We start from the raw sequence: 22,412 nt of genomic DNA, 5'->3' as shown, positions 1-22,412 counted from the left end.
GCCACAATGGGTCAGGATGATGCTGTGTACTTGGCCAAGCTTGCTGAGCAGGCTGAGCGCTACGAGGGTACGTGGCTATCTCTCATCGCACAAGATGGATTACACTGATGATTGGGCTTCCAGAGATGGTTGAGAACATGAAGATCGTCGCCTCCGAGGACCGTGACCTCACCGTCGAGGAGCGCAACCTCCTGTCCGTTGCCTACAAGAACGTCATCGGTGCCCGCCGTGCCTCGTGGAGAATCGTCACCTCCATCGAGCAGAAGGAGGAGTCCAAGGGCAACTCTTCCCAGGTTGGCCTTATCAAGGAGTACCGCCAGAAGATCGAGGCCGAGCTTGCCAAGATCTGCGACGACATTCTCGATGTCCTCGATGCCCACCTCATCCCTTCTGCCAAGTCTGGCGAGTCCAAGGTCTTCTACCACAAGATGTAAGCATTCGCGTCTATTTCGGTGTTGGGACGATATGTTGACAACCACTGCAGGAAGGGTGACTACCACCGCTACCTTGCCGAGTTCGCCGTTGGCGATCGCCGCAAGGACTCTGCCGACAAGTCCCTCGAGGCCTACAAGGCTGCCACCGAGGTTGCCCAGACCGAGCTTCCCCCTACCCACCCCATTCGCCTCGGCCTCGCCCTGAACTTCTCCGTCTTCTACTACGAGATTCTGAACGCCCCCGACCAGGCTTGCCACCTTGCCAAGCAGGCTTTCGATGATGCCATTGCCGGTCCGTATCGTCATCCTCGAAGCAGGTGCAATCCACTAACGTCTCTACAGAGCTTGACACCCTTAGCGAGGAGTCTTACAAGGATTCTACCCTCATCATGCAGCTTCTCCGTGACAACCTGGTAAGTGACTCTGACCAACTCTGCAAAAGAAAAGCCGCTGACAACGAATATAGACCCTCTGGACCTCTTCTGAGGCTGAGCCCGCGGCGTCAGGCACCACCGAGGCCCCCGCCGCCGCCAAGGAGGAGGGTGCCTCCGCCGAGGCGCCGGCCGCTGCTGCCGCTGAGGAGCCCAAGGCTGAGTAAGGTGTGATTGGTCTCGTAGCATTCTGCAACCTGCGTTCATCGCCGGATTTGGGTGGACTGGTGTCTACGGAGTGTGGACTGGAGATTTCGTTTTTGCGAATCGGCATCGTTTAGGCAATACACAAGAATTGTGAAGGGGTTGATTTTTCCTAGCACGGGGCTGGCTGGGGGCTAAAGAAGAGCATTTTGGAGGTTGATTCCACGTTTGCTTTTTTAGACTCTAATGCAAGGCCGTCTGGACAACAACAAAAAAAGACTAAAATTGCTTTCAAAGAAGCACATCCGGCAAAACAGTTCGAAAAAATCGTGTGATACAGTTGCGTGGCACTGCCAGTAGTTCTGACCTGGTAATGGTGGGATGTTGTCTAAATTGTTCTATACCAGTACACTTGGGTCGACAAAGGTGAAGTGGCTCGACATATTTGCATGTAGATGGACAACTTTGAGACGTCAATTCGACCATAGAAGGCCAAGAGCCCAGTCATACAGGCTGAAACTTAGATATGAGTCTACAAACAGCTTGAAGCACAAGTCAGACTTATGGGGTGGGCTGGAGAGACGATTGCCAAAGACAGAAACGCCAGACATTGGAGGACGGTATGTTTTTGAGAAGAGGATCTTGAACGCTTAATATGCGTGATAGAAAGATAACGGCCACGGAGTTGAGATTGGCTGAGAAGAAGGTACTCATCATGATGCGGCGAGACAATTTGGCATGAGGGCGGCACACATCGCAAAGATCATCTAAGGGATCCATTCGGTCGACACTTGTACACTCTCAAACATGAGAGTGAACGAGCCGACAAGATGGACATGGCCCCATTACAATTGGTTGGTAATCACGGCGTCTTTTCAGTTTTGTTTCGTGTTTTGATTCTATGTTCGTCTGAAGAGACATCCTTCCCAATTCATTTCATCAATCATCCGAGACAACAGCAAAATGTACCTTCATCCAAAGACTACAATCTTGACAACCGACGAGCAGCTCCCCGTTCTCACCCGCCTCTTCCAGGTCCGCCTCCGTAAAAAAGAAACCGCGCGGGTTGCCGCACCGGCAGCTACGGTACCAAGAGCACTCGGCCTCGGGATCGTCTGACGGAGGCTCCTCGACTTCCAGGTCGTCAAGATCGACGACCTCGATGCCCGTCTGAAAAGCTTTTTCCTCGTCGCCGTCGCCGCGCTGGAGACCTTGATTATTTGGTGCCAGGTCTAGAGCGCGGTCGTATTCAGCCCTCTGCTTCGGGTCCGAGAGGACCTTGTAAGCTGATGAGATTTGGTCGATTGAAAAGGTGGCGGCAGTAGCAGAAGAAGAGACTGCTCGGGTGGTTGTACCGGAGGGAGGAGTACTCTTGAATTGTGGGTATTTGTCCGGGTGGTTTTGGAGGAGGGCGCGGTGGTAGGCCCGTTTGATGATTTGCTGCGGCCCCGCCGTAGGTGACTGTTCCTGCACGAGTTTGCGACTTATACCCAGGATCGCGTAGTGCGTGTGCCCTGTTCCCTGAGCCGCGGATGAAGAAGTCATTTTGGGCCAAGAGGGTAAGTGAGAAGAACGGCGGCGGCGGGCAGGGCCGCTTGGATTGCGGGCTGTCGTTTTTTTGGGATTGTAAGTGAAAATTTCCCTGGCGAATTGGAGTTTTTTTGGGAAGCTTGTTTCTGCGGGGATCACGTGAGTGGTTTGTGGTTGAAGTGTCGACTCGAAAATGAACCTCCGAGATGGCTTTTGAAGACGTGACCAGCAGCTAGTCTTTCCAAGTCAAGTTCTCCTAGTGATTCTCGTTAATCTGCACCAGTTTCTGAGCATGTGGTGGAAAGGTCAATATTTTCCCGTTGCCCGGACGTGGGGAAATCCCCAAATATGGGGTTCAAGGCGGCGGGAGTTGATTGAAGTTCGTTTCTTATACATGATAATACATGGTATATGTACATCGTCTATGGTATTGACGCAGCGCAAGTGGAAAGTGCGAACAGAGTGCTTATTTGGGGAATCTTGTCCAGTTCTTCTTTCCAACCTAGTGCAAGTTTGTCAGTATACCGTTTCCAGACAAGTATCCGATGAGATTATGAATGCTTACCTTCTTCCACTCCTTGATGAGCTTCGGCATCGCCAACACAGCCGCTCTCCTCTTCTCCATTCTGCAGATGTATGATTAGCATTTCTTTCCGACTTGACCAACAGTCGAAAAGCCCAGATAGGTTTCCTCGACTGCGAATGTAGGATGTAAAGACATACCTGGGCTGCACCATCCTCTCGTGAATCTTTCCCTTGACCTTTTGCCCAACACCGGTACCCTTCACCCTTAATCCGTGTTCGACGCGGTGCGCAATCCTGTACTCGGTGCCCTTGACCGTATGGGGCAGCAGTTCCTCGACGCCGTGCTGGCGCGCGAGCTTGACGATCTCGGCCTGGCGGCGCATGGAGTAGACGGGGTCGTGCCACTTGCCCGTGACGGCGTGCTTCTGCGACTTGAAAGGGTTCGGGGTGATCTCCTGGAAACCCGTCTTGGGCGTCGCCGCGTTGTGAGGCAGGATGGCGACGGGCGGCCAGCGGGCGAAGAAGCGCTGGAGCTGCGCCGGCAGCGTCTTTGCCAGCTGGATGTATTGCTCGGCGGCGGCCATTGGTGTGGATGGATTCGGGATGCTCGAGGGGAGTATCTGTCTTCTTTATGTCCTCTGGTGCAAGCGCTGTGGCATTGCCAGGTCGTTGTCGTGAACGGGAGTGGAGGGTTTCGTCGGGCGATTTCTCTTCGTCAGTTTCCGTTCGGAGATGCTCTCTCAATCGATACATTGGACAAATTTGGGAGAAGACCAGCCTTATCCACCCCTGTACGTGCATACTACTGACAGGGGTGGGAGCTAAGAGCTTGGGAAAGAATTGCCGGAAGCTCTGCGATCTGATTGGGTCGCATTTGTGTGGCGCCTTCTGACTTGTGGCGCAAATCGCAGCCTTCTCTCGAGGTATCTGAGATAAATCATTCGTCTTTAACTTCTGAAATACATAGTCACCAGGCCCCAACTCAACTTGCAAGCGGCCGACGATTTTGCAAGGGACTGCTTCCAATCCCTTCACTTGTTGCATCCACCCCGGATAGTGAAACTGTGGACCTTGTCGCATCAAGGGGTTTCCACCATTCTCGGCACCTACTCAACACGTACTGCCATAACGAAGATCTCCGAACCCAGCAAGCTTTCCCTCATCCTTCCCTCACAGTACCACACACAACCTGAAAATGAGCACCAACCAATCGAAGAAGGTCCCTTTGGACCTCGAAGAGATTCTCAAAAAGAAGAAGGCCGCCGATGCAGCATCATCGAAGCTACGATTCATCCCAAAGAAGGAACGAGAGCGCCAGGCAGCAGAGAAGGCCAAACAGGAGGAAGAAGAGCGCAAGCGTAAAGCCGAGGAGGATGCGAAAAAGAAGGCAGAACTGGAGAGGAAATGGGCTTCCGAAGTGAATGGCACGGGCGATAACAGAGCGCAGAATGGATATGGCAGCAGAGTTCCTACTGGTCCCAAGGCCATGAATGGCACGGAAAACGGCAGAGACGGTCGAGGTGCCGGAGGCCGCGGGCGGGAAAAGCCAGAACGAAAGACGACAACGAAGGACGGCAAGGAGAAGAAGACTGCAGAAGCTATCGAGGCCGACCTGCTGCGCAACCGGTATCTCGGACCGGAGGTGAACAAACAGTCCAACTTCTCGGTGAAGAAGAAGCGCAAGAGGGCAACGGAGTTCAAGTTCGAATGGGATGCGGAAGAAGATACCACGCTCGAAAACGACCCAATGTACGAGTCCAACTCGACAACCCTGAAATCCTACACATTCGGCAGTCTGTCTGGCGAGTACACCGAAGAAGCCGAAGAGATTGCGAGGAGAAGGGCAAGGATGATTGAGGAGAGAGACCGCGAATTCGGAAAGCAACGGGCAAAGGAGTTCATGGAGGACTTCTACAAAGCACGAGAGAAGGCAAAGGAGCGCGCAGATCGGTCAGGCCTGGGCAAGCACTGGTCGAAAAAGACACTCGAAGACATGCGGGAACGCGACTGGAGAATCTTCAAGGAAGACTTTGGCATTGCGACAAAGGGTGGTCTCATCCCCAACCCGATGCGCAGCTGGAAAGAGTCAGGATTGCCGCGAAGGCTACTGGAGATCGTCGACAGAGTGGGCTACAAGGACCCTTCGCCCATTCAGAGAGCAGCCATTCCTATCGCGATGCAGGCTCGAGATCTCATCGGTGTGGCTGTCACTGGTTCGGGTAAAACTGCAGCGTTTCTTCTGCCGTTGCTGGTCTACATCTCGGATCTACCGCCTCTAACGGAAATTAACAAAAACGACGGAGCGTACGCCTTGATCCTGGCGCCCACGCGTGAATTGGTCCAGCAAATTGAGACGGAAGCGCACAAATTCGCCGATCCGCTTGGCTTCAACGTAGTCAGCATCGTGGGTGGTCACTCCATGGAGGAACAGGTGCATGCATTGGGCAAAGGTGCCGAGATTATTGTCGCGACTCCCGGTCGTCTGGTTGATTGCATCGAAAGACGCGTTCTTGTTCTGTCTCAATGTTGCTACGTCATCATGGACGAAGCAGATCGGATGATCGATCTCGGTTTCGAGGAGTCAGTGAACAAGATTCTCGATGCCCTGCCGGTGACCAACGAGAAGCCCGACACGGACGATGCGGAAAATGCGACCTTGATGAAGAGTTATCTCGGTGCCAGGGACAGGTACAGACAGACGATGATGTACACGGCCACCATGCCGCCGACTGTCGAAAAGATTGCGAGAAAGTATCTGCGGCGCCCGGCCATCGTCACGATCGGTAATGCTGGCGAGGCCGTCGATACGGTCGAGCAACGGGTCGAGATGGTGTCCGGCGAGGACAAGAAAAAGAAGCGGCTGCAGGAGATCCTTGCCGCTGGAGAATTTGCCCCGCCCATCATCGTATTCGTCAACATCAAGCGCAATTGCGACGCGGTTGCGCGAGACGTCAAACAGATGGGCTACTCTGCAGTCACGCTACACGGAAGCAAGACGCAGGAGCAGAGAGAGGCGGCGCTGGCATCGGTTCGCAATGGGCAGACGCAGGTTCTCGTGGCGACAGATTTGGCAGGAAGAGGTATCGACGTGCCCGACGTCAGTCTCGTCATCAACTTCAACATGGCGACCAGCATCGAGAGCTACACGCATCGCATCGGTCGTACGGGTCGCGCGGGCAAGAGTGGTGTTGCCATTACATTCTTGGGCAACGAGGATGCGGACCTATTCTACGACTTGAAGCAGATGCTCTCCAAGAGCTCCATCTCGCGTGTGCCCGAGGAGCTTCGGCGGCACGAGGCCGCGCAGCAGAAACCCACACGAGGGCACAAGAGGGCCGGTGGAGAGGAGCAGCAGTCGTCAGGCAAGGGGGGTCAGTGGGGCGCCTAATGTAGGGTAATGGGTGACGGTAGCATGGCGAGTGGATGAGGAAAGAGACTGAATAGATGAAAGTGGACTAGGTCCGGCCTCATAGATTATCGTGATAATCTGATCTGATAAAAATTTTATGTCCGAGCCATTATCGTCGGCGCCTCGGTTCTGTTAGCGTCTCTACTTTTGTGCCGTCTCTCCTGTCGCCCCTCCACACCGTCCCATACTGTTTTTTTTTTTGGACAAAACTGTGTCTGATCGTTGTGGGTGTTCATGTACGTCCTGAGACCTTATTTGATCCCTAAAATTCATGTCTGTCGTTGTATGTCTGTTCCAACAGATTCGTTACCTCAAGTACCTTTTTGCCTATTGAGACTCGATATCTACTGTGTATGATCCTGGTTCCTGCCCAGATGGCGGGGCTCCTTGCTGTGCCTGACACCGACAGCGGGGAAGGATTCAGCACCCGCCTTCATCGGTTCGGGGTTTCCAAGAACTCACCCGACTGCCTAGCTCCCGCCGACCAGAGTGACAGGGCACTTCAGAGTTAACCCCACCAAGAAGAGCACTTTTACGCAATGTTCCTCCCTCGGTCTGATGTCAGGACCCCCAGGGATGTTCTAGGCTTGGAAAGTGCGCCTAGTGTCCCGTTGCAAGACGCTGGAAGCAGCGCCCGATGAAAAGGACCAGGCAGGGTACCTTATTCAGAAGCGGGAAAGGGAAAGAGGACAAGAGAATTTTCTGCAACCCGACCCAAGGTGACTTGGCTCAAGGTATAGTACCATAGGTACATCCAAGTTGCCTCAATCATGGAAGATGGGAATGTACCGCTTCCCATGCTGACCTTGCCTTGCTGGTGCCGCCCAAAACTCCACCAGCAACTTGCAATTCCGCGCTTCCTTCCTACCTGCGCGCCCGCCCTTCACCGTTTCTTTGACATGGTGGTTCTAGTACAAACCCCATGCCATGCGCCTCTTCAAGTCATGAGCTGGCCGTTTTGACAACCACGTTGTTAATTCCCTCTCTCTCCTCTTCTGAGCTCTGAGTCTTTGGGCTGCCTCCCTCCCGCGCTCCCTCTCTGTCGTTCTCTCTAGCGCGCGGGCTTTTCAACGTTGCGAGAATTATTTCACCCAACGGGATCGACACTGACACAAACAAGCCCTTCGAATTGGTCGCAAGCTTGGTGCAAAGAATCCCCAACTTGGAAACTAAACTAAACCCTCCCCGGTATCGGTGGGTATTTTTCTGATCGAATACCACCCACCCCCGAAAAAAAAGTTCTTGGGCGTTGCGCGCTTGCTGGGTGACACACTCGTGGACACTGCCCAGCTACATTCGCTTTTGCCCCGCGGTACCCGTCCGTACTCCGTCTTCCTGTACGTTCATCCCACCTCCCTGATTCAACTCAGTACGAGGGGGAGCAGTGAGGACAGTGCTGAATAGCCTTCTATTCAACCAGACGTCCTACACTTGCTCCTTTTTGAGCAAACTTGTTTCTTGTTTTGCTCTTTGATGTACTTGGTGGTCTCGAAGTTTCACGGCCGCAACCCAAAAAGCTGTTGAGCTGCGCGGTATCCTGGCTGGTACTTTTTCGTCGAACGACCAACTCGCTCAAACGCACAATAACCCCCTCCTCTCGTCACACCGACCTTTGAGGGATAACTGGAGGTGCTCGATCCTTCGTCCGACCTGACGCATACCTTTGACGACCTCCGAGTAGCTCAGGCAGCTATCAGCTAGCCATCGCACCTCGCAATTACCATCACAATGGACTCGGCCGCAGTAGCGATGGAGGTTCCCCACCATGACGCACCCGTGTCGCTGAAGAAGAGCCGTACCGCGGCTCTGGAGGCTATGGAGGACATCGTCTACGGATCGGTAAGTTGCCCGCTTGCAAATGAAGCCTTGAGCGAATTTCGCTGACGAGCCAATTACTACCAGGTCGCCGGCGTTGTCGGAAAATACATCGAGTACCCCTTCGACACGGTCAAGGTCCGCCTCCAATCCCAACCCGACAACCAGCCCCTCCGCTACAAGGGCCCGATCGACTGTTTTCGCCAGTCCTTCAAGGCTGAAGGCTTCCGCGGCCTATACCGCGGTATCAGCGCACCGCTCGTCGGAGCCGCGCTCGAGAACAGCAGTCTGTTCTTCTTCGAACGGATCGGTCGCGCCGCCGTATACCAGTCGGGCTGGACGCCCCAAGGCCAGGAGCTGTCACTCTCAGCCCTGTGGTTCACCGGTGCCTTCTCCGGCTTCTTCACTTCATACGTCCTGACGCCCGTTGAACTCGTCAAGTGCAAGATCCAGGCCCCTGCCGGCGCCGACGGCTTGGGGGCACCACAACAGCTGCGCCCGCTGTCTGTCGTCCGCGATATCTACCGCCACCAAGGCATCAGGGGCTTCTGGCATGGACAGATGGGTACTCTGATCCGCGAGTCGGGCGGCTGCGCTGCATGGTTCGGCAGCAAGGAGACGGTTACGAAGATGTTCAACGTGCTCAACGCCAGGTCGGCCAAGACGCAAGTAGAGAAGGACGCCTTGGTTGGGAAGCCACTACCGCTGTGGCAACAGGCGCTGGCGGGCGCCTCGGGCGGTGTGTCATACAACTTCCTCTTCTTCCCGGCCGACACGATCAAGTCGCGCATGCAGACGGCAGCTATCGGCGACGCAGCGCTGAACCGGTCATTCTGGCAGGAAGGCGCGGCCGTCTGGCGGCAACACGGCTTGAGGGGTCTGTACCGGGGCTGTGGCATTACGTGCCTTCGCTCGGCGCCCAGCTCGGCCTTCATTTTCATTGTTTTTGACGGCCTCAAGCGACATTTCCCTCTGCAGTAGAGGTCATTTTTTCCCTTTACACGTATCGAAACCCTTTTGAGATATCCCTAGACTTGGGTGGTTGTGGCTGCTGTTGTGGTAGGAAGACGGGGAGGTGGTTTTATACAATTTGGCATTTAGAAGGCGTACAAGGGGATACGATTCCGGAAACAGTATATATACTTATACATGTGCATACACTTTGGGCAGAATTGGCCCGGCTAGATGGATGTGGGTTTTTACCAAAAGTTGGGAAGAGACGTAAGCATAGACTATTGAGTCTTTTATATACAACCTTGAGTCAAAGGCTATACGATTTGATGTGTTGCCATCTACCGTCCGGGGCTTCCTCTTTGAAGACTACTCTTGCTGGCTTAACCAAGGTACCACGCATTCTTTGCGACTTGTTGGCTGTGATGATGGTAGTAACGTAAATGCTTTACTCGACAGCTGCTGAGACCCACGTCGACCAGTCCTTCCTGTCCTATATTCTTGTCAGTTTTCATACGGCTATGTATGACCTGTGACAACTGTACGCCTTTCATCTATTACAAGCTATTCAAACATTGTCTGCCCGTTGAACGGTTTTCAATTCATAGGTTGAGCACATGTTTTCATAAAGATGGATATCGAATTTATTTTCCTAGTAAACGCTCAACGTAAGGAACAGGCCAGCCAATAACCAACTAGAACGCCATAGCACGCAGATACGCCCACCAAGTCCACTCCTCCTCGTCATCTTCCTTCTCTAGACCATTGCACGAGTCACACACGCCCGCACGACAGCGGTAACAATCACAACACTACTGCTTCTTCCCAGCCTTGGCAGCCTGCTCGGCCTCGTATCGCGCCTCGGCGCCCTTGAGGTCCCAGTCGTTGAGGTAGCCCGCTCCCGCGCAGAGGTAGGTCGCGAAGGAGAGCCAGCCGAGGTAGGGGACGAGGCAGGCGCCGGCGACGGCGTCGACGGAGCCCCAGAGATAGGCGAGGTAGGAGTTTATGCCGAGGAGGGCGAGGATGTCGACGGTGGCGGCGACGGGGCGCTTGAGGAGGAAGAAGAGGGGCATCCAGATGAGGTTGAGGCCGAGCTGGATCGTGTAGAGGGTGGCGCCGTGTTTTGTGTCGGCGATTTGGGAGAGGGTGGAGGTTGGGGAGAGGCCCGTGTGGAAGGCACGGTAGGCGGAGTAGCCCATCAGTCTTGAAGGGGGGTTTGTTAGATACCAGAGAACAGCGTCATCGTGTTGGTGAAGTGTTTTGGGAGAGGAAGTTAGGCTTACCCGTAAAGGAGAGTCCATGCCGGACCAAACACCCACGCGGGAGGGCGGCCGGGAGGGTTCTTGATGGCGGCATAGGTCTTCTTAGTATCCTTGGCTGCATGAGCTTTATTAGTATCGCCTTTTTTTGAGGGTGTGAAGTATCCTCAAGGGGAACGTACGCCGCGAAGAGAAGCCGACGGCCGTGCCGAGAGCTATGGGGAGCAGGATCGAGGCGGCTGCATTCTCGAAGACCTGGTGGGGTAAGGTCAGGGCCGGGATGAAGGTTGTCATTGTGGCCGATTTCGGTTATGTAGTTGGTGGGAAATTGACTAGAATTGTGAGAAAGGTGTTAGACGCGATAATTGCGAGTGGTGTGTTTATAAGTGAAATGCAACGGTTCGTCTGGAACATGCGATGCGGATGGTGAGAAGTAACCTCGGGGCGGGTCTCAGTCCGACATGCGAGGAAGCTATCCTCTTACAGGAGAGCTATGACGCAATGTAGAGAAAGTCTCCTGTCAGGAACCACCTCAATCTGGCGACTTCTACTTCGAATTTCGATGTTGACGAACGGGAAAGCGCAAGACAGACGTACTCACGAATCAGAAGGTGCATGTGGTGCTTGTCAATTCTTGAAAGACGATTGGGTCAAAGCAGTGAAAATTGTCACGTTGTCTATCCGCCCATTCTATCTCAGCTGAGGTGGCAGTTTGGCAGATGGGGACCCCCGTTCCTCAGATGGACATGCTTCTGCCGCTACAGGGGTGAAGCTCTGGAGATCGCTGGGATCGACCGCCGTTGTCTGCAGCTCTCCAGCAATTGAATTCCACTGGACATTGACCCGCCTGTCACGGCTGGGGGCAGCTGCGACAGCATTAGCAGGTCTCGAGGAAGGCACTGATTACTGCGCTTGCCAGTACCCGGGATGCATTGTGTAGAGAAGGCATAGTCAACTCGAAAAGACTCTTTTTGGACTTGATTGACTGCGGCATCTTATCCATCATAAGGTAAGGTACTTACTTCCCTTGTAGAAAAGGTGCAGATCAGTCAACGACTCGTATCTGGCAAGCACATATGCGAAAACGAGGACGTATGCAGTTAAGAGTGCCGACGCTGCCGAGGATCCTCCGAAAGAAACACTAAGCCCGTTTCGCCCAAGGTGGACCTCTCCAGCCGACCCTTTGTTCGTGTCTCGCTCCCATCGTCTCGTCGCCCTTTGAGTACGGAGTCGGGTCAGCCTTCCCATCTTCAACCTCTCCTTCGTGCATCCCAAAACCCTCTACCTTTTGGATCACGACAACATCACGCGTCTTATCGTCGAGGCATACGCCCTCGCCATCGGAATAGTTCGTTCTTCCCTTTCTTTCTGCATTATCTTTACTCATCCGCAACCTATTGTCCATCCATCACCTCAATTCAATCCCCATTATTCCTGTCTTCCCTCTCCCAGACCATCCATTCTTACTCCCGCCCAACTGCCTGTTCAACCATCCTCGTTTGTCAATCATTCTCAGCAGGCCTCACTTGGCATTCCGTCTTTCTTCTTCTTCCGTTTGCACCGTCATCGTCAGAGTGACGAGTCGGTTTTCAACTCATCTTTGCCCTCTGGCAGCTGCACCACTTTTTACTGCTACTTCCGTCCCGAATTCTCAATTCTTTCTCTATCTCTTCTTCCGTTTCCCTCAGAAGCCGTCCCGTATTCCGCCTGCAGAATGATTTCTCTAACCGCAATCATGTTGCCAATCAACAGGCTTCCTCCTTCCTTCCTTCGATCGAGCAAGCGAAACGAAATCACATGAGTAGCAACCACGCAGCTACCCGACGCCGACGCGATACTTAATCTGGCTGAAGAGGTCAATTGAACTCAACAAAGACGCCATTCACCGTCCTATACACTAGACTCAGCGCGACATATCCACGATGGATTCCTACTCTTCACATCGAGACTCTGCGCGCTCGCCGGGTGACAGGACGTGGAGCAGTCGCGACGACACGCGAGTCAAGGAAGAGCGAGCTGACACATTCTACCGCGGTAGATCGCCTGGTGCGTAGGATCTCTGATTTATCTCATCCAATGGCTCCGGCCGTTTCTTGTCGAGGCTTCTCCCACGATACTGGGCCTTGAACTAGCAAGGATTTCCTGGTCAATTACTGACAAATCTTTCAGGCCATGAGCGTCAGCACCGTGACAGACGGCGCTCACGATCCCCAGCTGCTATCGACCGATATGAGCCAAGGGGTCGCGGTCGCGACGACTACGCTGGTGGCAGAGATCGCGATGACCGCCGGGAAAGGAGAATCCAGTCACCGCCAGCCAACATTGATCGCTACGTCCCTGGACAGGACAGCAGCGCTTCTGCGCCGATGACCGTCAACCCCCTTGCGGATCCCGTCAAGCTCCCATACCAAGTCGGCTTCTCATACTTTGGCGAATGGTGGAGGATGAACGAAAAGATCAAGGAGGAGAAGGAACGCCAACGTACTGGCCGTCGCCGTGAACCGGAACGTGCCCGAGGCACACGTGAAGCCCAAGAAGAGCGCGAAAAGGAGAAGGCCAAGATTCAGGTCGCGTATGACGCCTACAAGGAAGAACTTCAAGCAAAGATGGCTCGCACTTTCGTTGGCGAGCACAAGAAGGAGCAGTGGTTCCGCGAGCGATACGTCCCTGAAATTCGTGACGGTTTCAGAGCCCAGCTTAACGAATTCCGCCGTGGCGCTTACAGCCAATGGGAGCAAGATCTTGAGTCCGGAACCTTTGACGAGTTCTCGCTGGAGGGAATTCCCAAGAGCGAGACTAATGGCCTTGGAGGCCTCGTAGAGAAGGAGGAAGGTGAAGCAACCGCCGCCAACGAGATCCTGGGCGTGGGAGACCTTGTGCCAGCCAACGGCGGTGACATCAGAGACGAGAACCTTTACCAGCCCACCCTTCTCATCAAGACCATTGCGCCCCATGTCAGCAGACAAAACCTCGAGACTTTCTGCAAGGAGCATCTCGGCGAAGAAGAGGGCGGCTTCAAGTGGCTTTCTCTGTCAGATCCCAACCCCAGCAAGCGGTATCATCGTATTGGTTGGGTTATGCTTCACCCTTCATCAGAAGTTGCCCCCGCAGTCGTTGACCGCGTCGACCCCAAGGATGAGGATGGCGATATGCCTTTGAAGTCGCCAGCAGTCGTGTCGACTGCTGAGAAGGCACTTGATGCTGTCAACGGCAAGACTGTCAAGGACGAAGTCAGGGGCGATTTCGTCTGCCACGTCGGTGTGCACAATCCTCCCAGTCACCCCAGAAAGAAGGCTCTCTGGGATCTCTTCTCTGCACCCGAGCGAGTTGAGAAGGACTTGGGCCTGGTTCAACGACTTGTCAACAAGTTTGAGGAAGACTTCGGCTCTGACTTCAACGCCGTCTTAAAGATTGAGGAACGTGTCGACGATCTTAAGAACGGCGGCCGCCTTCAGCCCGCAGTCACTGCACCTAAGAAGAAGGCCAAGAAGGAGCGTGACCTCGACGTTGATGACGGCATGGAAGACGGAGAGGATGGTGCCATTGACGATGACGAAGATGAAGGTGCTGTTGAGGAGGACGACGTTGACGACGAAGACCTCCTGGTCAAGAAGAAGCAGCTGGATCTCATGATTGAGTATCTCAGACGCGTCTACAACTTTTGCTTCTTCTGTGTCTTTGAGAGCGATTCAATTCATGAGCTCACTCGCAAGTGCCCCGGCGGTCACCTGCGTCGCCCGAGAACCACCCTCAGTACTTCCGCCAAGGCCGTTGCGCGTGCTAGTGCCAATGGGGAGCCATTCCCTGGCAAGAAGCGCAGCGAGATCGAGGAGGAAGGCGAAGCGACTGAGGACAAGAAGTTCCGCGGTACTACCGGCAAGGCAGAACAACAGCTGCTTCGCGCCTACAACTGGGTCAAGACTTTCGAGGACAAGATTATGCAAATCCTTGAGCCCGAAACGGCAGACCTGCGCAAGCTTGGAGGCCGCCCCGTTGAGGATGCCGTCAGTGACGAGCTGCTGAAATACGTCAAGCAGGAGGACGAGCACAAATGGAGATGCAAGGTTCCCGAGTGTGCCAAGTTGTTCAAGGAAGAGCATTTCTGGCGCAAGCACGTCGAGAAGCGCCACAACGAATGGCTCGAAACCATTGAGCAAGAGGCAAGTCAACTTTCCCAGCTACTTGACGTCAGCTGCTAACCAACTCCACAGTTCCACCTTATCAATGCCTATGTCATGGACCCATCTCACATTGCTCCATCAAGGACTGATGCTAATTCCAACGGTCACTTCCCTCCGGCTAATGGTTCTTCTGCAACTGGAACCCCTCGTGGATTCAACTTGCAGAACTTTACTATGAATGGCATGATGCCCATCCCTGGATTCCCCATGCCACCCGGCGGGTTCCCGCCGTTCGTCGGTGGCGGACATCCCGGTATGCAGTCCGGATGGAATGCTGGTGGCGATGACCGCGGAGGCTCTGGCCCCATTCGCCGCGGAGGTATGAGCGGTAGCCGTGGAAACTACCGAAGCGGTCCCTATGACCGACGCCCGAATCCCCGTTGGGACGGTGGTATGAGGGGAGGAGGCCGCGGTGGCGCCGGCAAGTGGGGAGACGGTGCTGCCGGCGGTGGAGCGGCTGTCGGCCCACGGGAGGCCACTCAGGGACGTAGTCTCAAGAGCTACGAGGATCTCGATCACGTCGCTGGCGGCGGCGGCGGAGAGCTGAATTATTAGGACAAGAACTACTCCCATCGCTTGGAACGTCGCAAAACAGTGGTCAAGGAGGGATAGAACCATTGGTTGTTATTAAGAAATTTTGACTCGTACGACTGGTCACGGGCGCCGAGAATGACGCTCTACCGGGGGCTTGCTTCTTACAACATGGGCATTGCATAATCATCGGGCACATCAAGTTGTACTTTGTAAAATAACAAAATTTCGGGTTAGGTTGGGATTGCGAATGAAAACGGGTTTTAATTATTTGACCTGGGTCATCAGACAAACAAAGTCTTGTCAGTATCCTCCCATACTGAGCAATGCTGATTCAAATGCCCTCTCATGACCTTTGTTATAGATTGTGCCGTCTATGTCAATAAGCAGAAGTACAGTAAAGAGTCCACACACAAAGTCTCCCCACAGCCAAGGCTATTCTTGATCTCTTTTTGTTTGTTGCTGGCATTGTATTGTTGCCTCTGATTGACAAAGGCCCCTTTCATTGAGGGCTTGGTATTTGAGGATGTAATTTCGCCATTTGCTCTGGGCGCAACAATTTTTTGAGACTTATTCAACTTTGCTAGCACTGAATATCTCTTGCTGTGAGACTGTGCAGGGCAATTCTCATACAGATCTAGATAGTCAAGAGATCTAGACGCCGTGTTGTCATCACTCTCTTTCACAAACTACTTCACTTCCATGGCTGTATATGAATGCTACTAGCTCAAACAATCCCGTTCCGATATGACGCGTTCATGATGTTCATAGCCGGATCAGGGCTCTTCTCTCGTCAAGTGAAAATTTGAAGTGAATCTCTATTCTTTACATGAGAAATGATGTCTCGTTCTTACTGTTCGTGTCTGTATACCTGTTTGATACCGGGACATCAAACGTTGCCGGCCTGGACAGGCATGTTTGCTGCTAGGTACTTGTCTGCAAGCTTGAGAGTCGGGGGCAAGTATTGGCTTTTACCCTCAGTAGCTAAAACTCGTTTTAGGATTCTTTCCTCAACATAACATCTAGTGTTTAGCTATCGTAAGAAACACGGTCTTGATATCTACTTGGTGACAGCACTGTCGCTTCCTTAGGCTGGTATAAGAACCACCACTTCTTTGTTTTCCATAGCTCAGAAGTGAAGAATATAGTCGCGTGTAGCCAGGTTCGCCTCTGGCTTCACGTTGGTGAACGTATCCGAATCCGAATACGTAGGGCGAAGGGAGCTAGCTGTCTGAGGAATGATGAACGCGATGAGAGAATGTGTTCAACATAAAGAATGAACAATATCACCAAGAAAGAACGTCGATTTGAAGGCAGCAGCATCACTCTCACATGCAGTCCGACTAGACCCAAACCCCGGGAACTATGTGCTTGAGGCGGGCGTTCTTAGCGGCCAGGTATCAGGGGCCTTTATAGCCCCTCTAATCAGTAGCTCATCCCGCCAACCTTGCCTTTCGATCTTATCCTCAACTCCTGGCTTACAAGACTACGAGAGGAGCAGAGTAAAGGGTACATAGATTGCAGATTTAAAGGACGGAGCACCCCGCATTTCGAAGCTGCCGAGGCCATCCAGCTGAGTGGTTAATTAGTATGAACAAACCGGGACGCTGATGTTTCTCAGGCATATGGTTCGACTCCTACAACCCAGCTGTTCGACAGTCAAGTTTGCCTCTGCTGACATATCATCACAAGAGCACGCAACATGTTCGGTATACATGAAGTAGGTCAAAGGGTCAAGTCTCACTGAACGCCGCGAACTTTTCTATTCTACATGGGTAACTTCATGATGCTCTCAACTCCTCACAGAAGCCTTTAGGGCCCCATCCAGCCTTTCCAAGTCAGGGCTCACACTCTCGTGGCTCTTGAGCGTCATGACTGCCGCCTTTTGCGCGACATCGATCAAGTCCTCCACCTTGCCCCCCTTTGACAGGCCAGCAATGAGAACTCCCAAGAACGTATCACCAACCCCATTGACGGATACAATCTCGTCGAGGGCAACCTTCTCAGCAGGCGGGAACAGGCGCATATAGACGCCGCCGACGGTGGGATGATCAACGTAGCCTCTCGTAAGCAGCCACTTCTCTTCGTTTCTGTCCTTGAGTCTGGGATCGTTCTTGCCCAGAATCGTAGTCAGGAGAACACCCTTGGACCCCAGCTTTGTGACTAGGGTAGGGATGTACGGCAGGAGGTGAACCGTCTGCACGGGGATGCCCGCGTCAGTCATCTCCTTGGACGTAAGAGCCACGAAGCGGTCTCGCGCACCGCGCATGTTGAAGGCGTCAATGACCTCGAACCACTCGGGCGTATCAAAGAAGCCATTCTCCTTGGCCGCGCTATACATGGCGTTAAGCTCAAAATTATTGGGCGACGCGATGTCGATGCCGGGGCTGGGAAAGACGCCGAGGTGCGGGTGCTCTTTGGGAAAGAGACCGATGGACTTGGCCGTCGAGACGGGCTCAAAGGCGACCTTGCATCCTTGCTCGCGGCCGGCGTCGATCCACGCCCGGACGTCCTTGGGGCTCCAGTTGCCGTCGACGACGAGCCATGCCGGCTTGGCGCCGGCGACGGCGGACTTCCAGTAGTCTGGGAAGGAGTGGTTGGCGAAGATGCCCATGTCGGCCATGGCCATGACGAGGTTCTTCTCGGCGTCGTTGACGGCGACGTACTGCGCCGTGCGGTTGGCGACGTGGTACTCGGAGGTGAGCTGGCGGATGTAGGTTGTCTCGAGGCCTGAAGCTTTGAGAGAGGACAGGACGGTTGCGCCGGCGCTTTTCACTTCGTTAGGTGTGGAATTGTAGGTATAAGGGGGGAGCGGGCTTACACATCGTCACCGATCAAGCTACACAGGCGTACTGTCGTGTCTTTGCTTACTCTGTGAGCTGCCAGAGCGACGTTGTGACCGACGCCGCCGATGGACTGGTTGATACAAGCAGGGTTCGAGGTTTGCATATGAGGCGCGACCTCTTTCTTGTCACCTAGGGGATGGTAGTCGCAGCTCAGGTCAATCGCTACGGAGCCCGCCACAAGCACATCGGCCTTGCTGGACTTGGGTTCTTCCACTTTGACGGTAGCTTTAGGGGGAATGTCATAACCAGAAACATGCGTGCTCGAAGAACTATCTACGCAGTCAGAGTCCGAGTCCCCGGCTGAGCTATATACAACGAAATCGAAAACTTACGATTTCGAAACGCCCTCGTTCAGCAGTTTCGAGAGCTCCACCGAGATCTTGGTAGCCCGCGCCACGTTGGACCTCACCAACGCCTTGTTGGCCAGCGTGCTTCGCTCCTCCGTCAGCTGCCTGATCCTGCCGAGGACGTAGGGCGTGTTCTTGGCGCCCGTGAAGCCCTTCTCAATAGCCTCCGTGACCGCCGTCTCGATGACGGCGTCCATCTCCGCGCGGGGGATGCCGTACTCCTCGGGGATCGGGTTGGCGAAGAGCATGCCGGACTCGATGCCTAGGCTTTCCTGCGCCAAGATCATGGCGGCGGCCTCGCGCTCGGTCTGGACGACCGCGGGGCTCTTTGTGCCGCTCTCGCGGGCCCAAAAGGCGGGGAAATCGACGTTGCCGGTTCGGCCGTCGGCGAAAGTCGCGACGAAGGCGCCGTGCGTCTCGAGGAACTCGAGCGTGCGCGGTATGTCGAGGAAACCCTTGCAGCCTGAGCTCACGACGGCCACGCGCGTGCGGCCGAGCTCCGTGAGGTCTGCGGAGACGTCGAGGGAGTTCTCGCCGCCGCGGTGAACGCCGCCTAGGCCGCCAGTGCCGAAGACGCGGATGCCTGCGAGTCTTGAGAGTAGCATGGTTCCGGCAATGGTGGTGCCGCCATGGACCTTCTTTCCAGTGATTCCCTGAGATATGTTAGAACTGAGGCATGGAATGTGTGCAGAAGACGTCTGTCAATGGACCAACACGAATGATAGCGCAATGCTATCTAGTGACTTACCAGTCCAACGAGGTGAGCAACATCTCTCCTCGACACCTTGCCCGCCGTGCCAGAATCGACCATGAAGGCAACCTCAGCTTCCGTCATTCCAACGATAGGCTCGCCGTTCAGGATACCACACACAGCAGGAACACCGCCGCCCTGACGGACAATGTCTTCCAAGCCAAGATCATTGCCCAGCGCACCGTGTGTGTAGATTGTAGACTCCAAAGCCACAACCGGCTTATTTGTGGCAACGGCATCGGCAACCTCTTCAGAAACACGCAGGAGATTCTTCAGTCCGCCTGATTGGTATGCGGCGGCGCTCATGTGACGACGTGCTGGGTTGGCCCCAACGGTTTGGCGCGAGAGCTGCAGCTGCGAGAGAGCTTGTCTGGCCAAGCGGCAAGATGAGCGTGGGACAATCATGTTTGATAGACGACGGCGATGTGCCGTGCCCCTGGTTGCTTGGTTGTTTGTTGTGGATGAACTGATCAATGTTTTGCTTCTTCGACAAAGAGAGTGGCTGCCAAGCTTGTCGTATTAAGATATAAAAGTCGAGACTGCTACTGAGAGCTGAACACGATTCAATTAGGCTCGCTGGGTGCTCAACATATAAGATGAACGTCTAGCTCTCAAGAGCAGCGGAATACGGCGATATGAGAAGACGCCCTGCCAAGTACCCAGAGCCGAGGTGCACGCCCTCCGAAATACAGTGGTGCTTACCTTACTTACAAGGAAGGTCCATACTAGAACCCCACCGCGCCACGCTACCTGTGGCTTAGCGTAGGTGCATTTCGCGATCCCACGATACTCACTCTCACAACTCATAACCATGACAAAAGCTTCACAAACACCACCCATTCTTCACGATAACTCATAAAATAATGAGTCCGGCCAAAAGAATACTCCTCGACGGGGAATTGAACCCCGGTCCCCTGCGAATCGCTGAATTTTCAATGACAAGCAGATATCCTCACCACTAGACTATCGGGGATGTGTGGATGTTTTCATCCAGTGATAGTTGGTTGACGGCTGAGGCCCGCTGAGAGTATATGAATGACCCATCTCTTAGCGCAAGAACAGACATAGCCCTAAGCTTGGCATAATAGTATGCCGGCCGAGATATATCTCAATCTCTTCTTATTACTATTACCTCTCTCATTGCCTCTCTCATTGCCTCTCTCATTGCCTCTCTCATTACCTCTCTCATTACCTCTCTCATTACCTCTCTCATTACCTCTCTCATTGCCTCTCTCGTTGCCTCTCTCATTGCCTCTCTCGTTGCCTCTCTCATTGCCTCCCTTATTGCCCTCTTTCTTAGCTTCTCAAGACATATTATCAATGGAATAATTATAGAGTAAAGAAAAGCAATTGTTTTAGCGATAATAATGGTATTAAGAATAGAGCTTAAGATATACTTAGACTTGGGGATACTGATTTCTAGTCCGATCTCTTACTCCCGTCGGGGCCAAGGAAGCAGGCCTTCTCGAGGGTGTCTTTCTCTTCGTCGTCGGGGAGGTTGAGAGTCATATACTATTACAAGACACCGTCCTGCCATTCCATTGTGGGACAGGTCGAGACACTAAAACCCTCCGTCTCCTTATAGCTTTCTGCTTTGCGGGATAAAGTTGCCACGGACCCGGCTCGGTATATACACGGTCACTACATAAACACTACAATCAGCCTATCATAGCGCACACAAACACTGTCGACTGTGGGCTCATCACGGGCTTGATCACCGAGGGCGATAGAAAAGACTATATCTGCCTGAGCCACTTTATCGACCACTGGCCGACCATCGATAGCTACCTGGCCAGGGAGTCTAATGGCTTCGTCGTGCTTCTATAGAAGCTGCCCGATGGATTTGCCCCTTGGTAGCAGTCGCGATGCTATCTTCATCGTCGGTGTCGTTACCATAGGCTGTGTGGCTGCTCAGAGAGTAAACGAGGTAGTTAGGCCAGATCTAGATATAAGCTCAATAGACTCTCACGCGGGTAATAGATTCATCCACCGCTCTCCTAGGCCAAATCTGCCACTCTCATAGCGAACAAAGGAAGACAATGATATATATTTATATATTATAGAGGAATGCTTTAGCTCATTCCGTATTATTATATATTACTCTATCAATTGTTTTTAGCCTATTCAGTGCTGAATAGGCCTTGGTTAAAGAGTAAGAGCTTGAGAGGGCCGGCGAATAGTTTTTAGCTCTATAGCAAGATATACTTATAAAGATTAGATCTGGGCAACGAGACCAAGGCCATCGAGGAGACCGGAGCCGAGGAGCAGTCATCTCTGCCTTCATCAAGGCCCAAGAACAAGACGCAACGTCGGGCTACTCGTCGCAGAATTCATTACAAGGAGGACACAGACGGCGACATCTCTGACGATGAAGGCGAAGACGATGACGATGACGATGACGATGACGAAGACGACGATCAGAGTGCAGTCACGGAGGCCATGACCGACGATAGCATGAGTCTGTCAAGTCTCGCATCAAGAGAGGAGTATACAGCGGAGGAACTGGCTGACGATGGCATAAGTCTGTTAAGTCTCGCATCAGGAGAGGAGTATACAGCGGAGGAACTGGCCGACGATGGCATGAGTCTGTCAAGTCTCGCATCAGGAGAGGAGTACATAGCGGAGGAACTGGCCGACGATAGCATGAGTCTGTTAAGTCTCGTATCAGGAGAGGAGTATATAGCGGAGGAACTGGCTGACGCTCAGAATCAGCTGAATAACTAAAAGAGCTACGCCCTGGTGCCGACGAGGACAAGAAAGTAAGACGAGCAAAAAGAGGAAATTAGCAGAAGAAGTAGAGGATAACTAAAAAGCGAGAAACAAAATAATATCTCTAGACACTGAGATCACAAACTACAAGTCAAGTAGGCGACACAACCGTTTGCCGCTCTATAGGTATTATAGTACCTAGCTCTCTTATTCTTCTTCTTAAAAGTATTCTCTCATAAATATATAGAAAACAAAGATAAGAAAAATGATAAAGACAGTGAGAATAATGAGGATAGTAAAAATAATAAGGATAATAAGAATAGTAAAGGTAGTAAGAACGATGAAGATAATAAGAAGGATAAAGATAGTGGAAACCTTAAGAATAAAAACAAGAAGAATAGGAAAGTCAGGAATAATCAAGAGGTAAGTAGGTATTATGGTCGAGTGTCGACCAGCATCTTATTTTGTCACCCACTTGCCAGTTTGAGTCTCGTTAGGAGGGGTCCTGAATGCCCCGCAATCGAGCCTTATCATCACTCAAGTACCATT

The 22,412-nt window shown here is 53.1% G+C and overlaps 10 protein-coding genes and 1 non-coding gene across 11 annotated transcripts; 6 read left to right on the top strand and 5 right to left on the bottom strand.

The window, feature by feature from the left end:
• Window positions 1-6: 6 nt before the first annotated feature.
• Window positions 7-1,032, top strand: CLUP02_05687 (14-3-3 family protein; the record flags this gene model as incomplete). The annotated part of the gene is made up of 5 exons (XM_049284693.1): window positions 7-67; window positions 124-430; window positions 485-726; window positions 777-847; window positions 901-1,032. The coding sequence occupies 5 exons, from the start codon at window positions 7-9 to the stop codon at window positions 1,030-1,032; spliced, it is 813 nt and encodes a 270-aa protein (XP_049141836.1).
• A 916-nt stretch (window positions 1,033-1,948) lies between these two features.
• CLUP02_05686 (uncharacterized protein) lies at window positions 1,949-3,648 on the bottom strand (the record flags this gene model as incomplete). Its single annotated transcript, XM_049284692.1, has 4 exons — window positions 1,949-2,776; window positions 2,870-3,041; window positions 3,076-3,165; window positions 3,263-3,648. 4 exons carry the CDS (start codon window positions 3,646-3,648, stop codon window positions 1,949-1,951), a joined length of 1,476 nt encoding a protein of 491 aa, XP_049141835.1.
• Window positions 3,649-3,693: 45 nt separating this feature from the next.
• Window positions 3,694-4,227, bottom strand: CLUP02_05685 (uncharacterized protein; the record flags this gene model as incomplete). The annotated part of the gene is made up of 3 exons (XM_049284691.1): window positions 3,694-3,803; window positions 3,868-4,126; window positions 4,186-4,227. 3 exons carry the CDS (start codon window positions 4,225-4,227, stop codon window positions 3,694-3,696), a joined length of 411 nt encoding a protein of 136 aa, XP_049141834.1.
• A 32-nt stretch (window positions 4,228-4,259) lies between these two features.
• CLUP02_05684 (pre-mRNA-splicing ATP-dependent RNA helicase PRP28) lies at window positions 4,260-6,452 on the top strand (the record flags this gene model as incomplete). Its single annotated transcript, XM_049284690.1, has 1 exon — window positions 4,260-6,452. The coding sequence occupies one exon, from the start codon at window positions 4,260-4,262 to the stop codon at window positions 6,450-6,452; it is 2,193 nt and encodes a 730-aa protein (XP_049141833.1).
• A 1,749-nt stretch (window positions 6,453-8,201) lies between these two features.
• CLUP02_05683 (uncharacterized protein) lies at window positions 8,202-9,269 on the top strand (the record flags this gene model as incomplete). The annotated part of the gene is made up of 2 exons (XM_049284689.1): window positions 8,202-8,312; window positions 8,376-9,269. 2 exons carry the CDS (start codon window positions 8,202-8,204, stop codon window positions 9,267-9,269), a joined length of 1,005 nt encoding a protein of 334 aa, XP_049141832.1.
• Window positions 9,270-10,051: 782 nt separating this feature from the next.
• On the bottom strand, window positions 10,052-10,792 carry CLUP02_05682 (TspO/MBR family protein; the record flags this gene model as incomplete). The annotated part of the gene is made up of 3 exons (XM_049284688.1): window positions 10,052-10,442; window positions 10,523-10,616; window positions 10,681-10,792. The coding sequence occupies 3 exons, from the start codon at window positions 10,790-10,792 to the stop codon at window positions 10,052-10,054; spliced, it is 597 nt and encodes a 198-aa protein (XP_049141831.1).
• A 123-nt stretch (window positions 10,793-10,915) lies between these two features.
• On the top strand, window positions 10,916-12,340 carry CLUP02_05681 (uncharacterized protein; the record flags this gene model as incomplete). The annotated part of the gene is made up of 6 exons (XM_049284687.1): window positions 10,916-10,924; window positions 11,006-11,300; window positions 11,365-11,434; window positions 11,543-11,683; window positions 11,738-12,191; window positions 12,251-12,340. 6 exons carry the CDS (start codon window positions 10,916-10,918, stop codon window positions 12,338-12,340), a joined length of 1,059 nt encoding a protein of 352 aa, XP_049141830.1.
• Window positions 12,341-12,420: 80 nt separating this feature from the next.
• On the top strand, window positions 12,421-15,234 carry CLUP02_05680 (arsenite resistance protein Ars2; the record flags this gene model as incomplete). The annotated part of the gene is made up of 3 exons (XM_049284686.1): window positions 12,421-12,544; window positions 12,668-14,685; window positions 14,710-15,234. 3 exons carry the CDS (start codon window positions 12,421-12,423, stop codon window positions 15,232-15,234), a joined length of 2,667 nt encoding a protein of 888 aa, XP_049141829.1.
• A 1,768-nt stretch (window positions 15,235-17,002) lies between these two features.
• CLUP02_05679 (indigoidine synthase A like protein) lies at window positions 17,003-19,559 on the bottom strand (the record flags this gene model as incomplete). The annotated part of the gene is made up of 4 exons (XM_049284685.1): window positions 17,003-17,978; window positions 18,032-18,325; window positions 18,389-19,056; window positions 19,152-19,559. The coding sequence occupies 4 exons, from the start codon at window positions 19,557-19,559 to the stop codon at window positions 17,003-17,005; spliced, it is 2,346 nt and encodes a 781-aa protein (XP_049141828.1).
• Window positions 19,560-20,038: 479 nt separating this feature from the next.
• On the bottom strand, window positions 20,039-20,127 carry CLUP02_tRNA082. The gene has a single exon. It is a non-coding gene; the product is annotated as a tRNA-Asp (tRNA).
• Window positions 20,128-20,958: 831 nt separating this feature from the next.
• On the top strand, window positions 20,959-21,878 carry CLUP02_05678 (uncharacterized protein; the record flags this gene model as incomplete). Its single annotated transcript, XM_049284684.1, has 2 exons — window positions 20,959-21,127; window positions 21,373-21,878. 2 exons carry the CDS (start codon window positions 20,959-20,961, stop codon window positions 21,876-21,878), a joined length of 675 nt encoding a protein of 224 aa, XP_049141827.1.
• Between the last annotated feature and the right edge of the window lie 534 nt (window positions 21,879-22,412).

Source organism: Colletotrichum lupini, chromosome 3 (genome assembly GCF_023278565.1).
Source record: "Colletotrichum lupini chromosome 3, complete sequence".
NCBI classification, from domain to species: domain Eukaryota; kingdom Fungi; phylum Ascomycota; class Sordariomycetes; order Glomerellales; family Glomerellaceae; genus Colletotrichum; species Colletotrichum lupini.
Note: the sequence above shows the minus strand (reverse complement) of the source record. Positions and strands in the feature narration are given on the sequence as shown.